The 3,142-nt window shown below is 42.1% G+C and overlaps 1 protein-coding gene across 1 annotated transcript in view; it reads left to right on the forward strand.

Moving 5' to 3' along the window:
* The first annotated feature begins 1,720 nt into the window (after nucleotides 1-1,720).
* The window catches only part of fbln5 (fibulin 5), a 22,948-nt gene continuing 21,526 nt past the window's right edge, over nucleotides 1,721-3,142 (forward strand). The window contains exons 1-3 of the mRNA XM_015390946.1: nucleotides 1,721-2,166; nucleotides 2,252-2,387; nucleotides 2,461-2,509. Coding sequence (XP_015246432.1) covers nucleotides 2,135-2,166; nucleotides 2,252-2,387; nucleotides 2,461-2,509 — 217 coding nt within the window. The 5' untranslated portion in view covers nucleotides 1,721-2,134. The remainder of the gene's footprint in view (nucleotides 2,167-2,251; nucleotides 2,388-2,460; nucleotides 2,510-3,142) is intronic.

Consider the following 3,142-nt stretch of genomic DNA (forward strand, 5'->3'; position numbering starts at 1 on the left):
CTGCTAGAATATTATACATACTGAACTTGACCACAGATTATTACGGCCACTTGTGACGTAGCATAGATATAGTCTTGTCTCTATCATGAACCAAAAGGGGTCATACAGATGTTCACGTTTTGGACAAAGAAGACAGGTGGTTTGAAATGGGTGTGAAGGAAGCTATTTACTTTGAGAAAAAAAAAAAAAACTTAAACAGAGTGGTTAGAATCGGGTTTCAGCTCTCGAAAACCTATAACGCAGCAATAGAGTTGATTCCTTCCCGCTATCATCTCAATCCTCATCGAAACTCAGGGGACCAAAAAACAGGCCAACATTGACTTTAATGACTCCCCGTTTCAAAGGGGTGGACCTGTTTTCGGTTTAATTTGCATGTTTTCTAAGCCGTAACAAGGCCTTGTTTAAGATGCTCTATAATCCTGGACCTCAATGCTAATCCAGATATTTGGAAATGAGAAAGCTTTCTGGATAGGAAGTGAAATGTCTTTAAACTTGGAAAAAAAAAGGTCCAGTGGTTTGTTTTTAACTTTTATTTTGGAAGGTCATACAGATCAGAATAGGGTCAGGAAGATACCATGCTGAGGATGCTGAATGCAACGTTAGGATAATTATCATTGAAGATGTGTTTATTATACCTTGGTATTACCTTGGTATTGGCTGTCTGTTGCGTGTCAGAACTGATGTTTTCCACAATAGTTAATCTAATTAGGACAGTTCCTCTGTCTGGATATACAGTTATAATCTTCATTCTGTACATGGCAAAGATTTGGAAATGGAATGAGAGCGGTGTCCTTCAGCTAAGAATGAAGTGTAATATTTTGATAGGGCTGGAGCCATGGATGTCTCCTCATCTGCTAATGATGTGGCAGACTGGAGATGTATAAAATTACTTTTTAACTGTTAATCGGGGCCACTTCCTGAGAGCTGAGCAGCTGCCTTCTGTATACTCTAAGCCATGCATCCCCAAAGTCGGTCCTCGAGGGCTGCTGTCCTGCAGGTTTTACAGATTTCCTTGCTCTAGCACAGCTGATTTGAACTGAAAGCAGAATAACAGGCTTTTGCTCAACTGCAATCCTAATAATCAGCTGTGCTAAAGCAGGGAAACCACTAAAACCTGCAGGACAGCGGCCCTCAAGGACCGACTTTGGGGATGCCTGTCCAATTTCTATCAGAATCTGTTGCCATGTCTTCTGGTTATTTGATATATATAAGTTATTAAGTGTTATTTAAAGAGTTTGTCCTGATTGATCTCTTTTCAGGGAAAAAAACCCAGAAGGGGCGCATCAGGTGCATAACCCTAACCCTATGTTTAACAAATGGTGTTTCTGCTCGGTTGTGTGTTTAAACGGATGAAGCCGGGAACAATGAGCTAAAACAGAATCTCACTAAAATCATCATCCATCATCTGCTAGGGTCATGATGGAGCTGGTGCCTTTCTCCTGCTCATAATCAACCAAATAGTCATGTTTTTGCACTGTGGGAGGATGCTGGAGTACCCAGAGAAAACCCATGCATGTACAGGGAGACCATGCAAAAAGATCCTAGAATAGAACCTGTGACTATCTTGCAAGGATCCCATCAGTGCCACCCTGCAACCCATATTAAGCGGTGGTTGGGTTGGTAACTTGGTTCGCTTTGCTCCAGTCTGCATTAGATGGGCGTCAGCATGTAGGCTGTGTTTGTCGGTGGTGGGGGTGTTATATGTATCCACAGTGTGTGCTGCTTTCTGTCTGTCGGCTCCCGGACAGCATCGCAGTGGCTGCCTGGGTGAGTGTCTCTGCGCTCCCACCAGAGGGGCTGGATCTCCTGATTGGATCCAGCTGTTGCTGAAAGCTCTCAGAGGGGGCCGCCACATCTGCACTGCTAAATAATCTGCACAGCGATCCGAGTAGAAAACGGGACTTTTTTCTTTTATATTTTTTATTTTTTTTTACCGACTGAAGGAATTCCCGCAGGAGTTGGTCAATGTGCCGAAGCTTCAGCTCGATCACCCAGCGGTTAATGAAAACATGGTGTCGGCTTTTGCGTAAGGGCGCAAAGTTGGAGGAGAGAGGAGAGAGTCCCGCAGGGATTCGGGTTCACGGGTCGCCTAAACGTTTCCTCTAACCGGGAGTTGAGCTGGAACCGTCTAACAATGCGCTCTCTCAGGGTTTGTTCTCGTGCGAGGTTAGTATGTCACGTTTTATTTCTAATCGAGATGAAATGTTTTGCGTAACGGCCTGATGCGTTTCTCTGCTCTCTGTATCCACAGGCTATGCGTGTGTCGAGCTCCCATGTCCTCAGGCAGCTGGCCTCCACAAAACTTCACAACAATAAAGTTCCCTCTTTGCAGGATGTTTGCTGCTTTGGTATTTTCTCTGCTTTGCATCCAGTCTGCAGATGGACAGGTAAATTTACATCTTGCTTTGTAGGGATCCCATTCTGTCAGACACTGAAGCTCCCATCACTATCTCTTCTCAGGGCTGCCCACGCGGCTTTGAGTATGACAGCAATTTACAGCAATGCTCAGGTAGGACTTATTTTATATTTCCAACCCTTTGCTGAAGTTGCAGCTGTGGATCATTTGGATTATCTACAAAGTTTCCACATCTAGAGTCTGATATGTGTTGTTCATTCTATGCAAAACAGTTTAATCTCAGAGTGGATAGAGATTTGAATGTTTAACTGCAGATTTACGGTTTGATTTAAGGTTTTACTTTGACTAGACCACTCTAAGATAATGTAAACAGGCTTTAATTTTAACCGTTGCATTCTAGCTTTGGCTGTTTGAATTTATTCTCCTAGTTTAAGTTTAGAATAGAATAGAATAGAAAATGCCTTTATTGTCCCACAATGGGAAAAATTCTGGTGTTGACAGCAGCAAAAAGATTATAGAAAACTTGTCACACAAATGTGGACCTTAGAAAAATGTATAAGAATAACACACTAGTGAAGAGTTAAAATGTAAACAATAAAATACTGTACTGTTAAGTGTTTTAACAATATAAAATTGTGCACCCGGAAAATAAAATAACCAATATGCAGCTATGGGCATTTTTAAAGTAATGGTTACTTGAAAATAGCAGCAACATCAGAGATGTGCGTAATGACAGCAGCATGTTATTTAACTGACTAAGGTAGAAACTGTGCAAAATCAGCATCA

Source organism: Cyprinodon variegatus, unplaced genomic scaffold (assembly GCF_000732505.1).
Source record: "Cyprinodon variegatus isolate N-32 unplaced genomic scaffold, C_variegatus-1.0 Scaffold21, whole genome shotgun sequence".
NCBI lineage: Eukaryota > Metazoa > Chordata > Actinopteri > Cyprinodontiformes > Cyprinodontidae > Cyprinodon > Cyprinodon variegatus.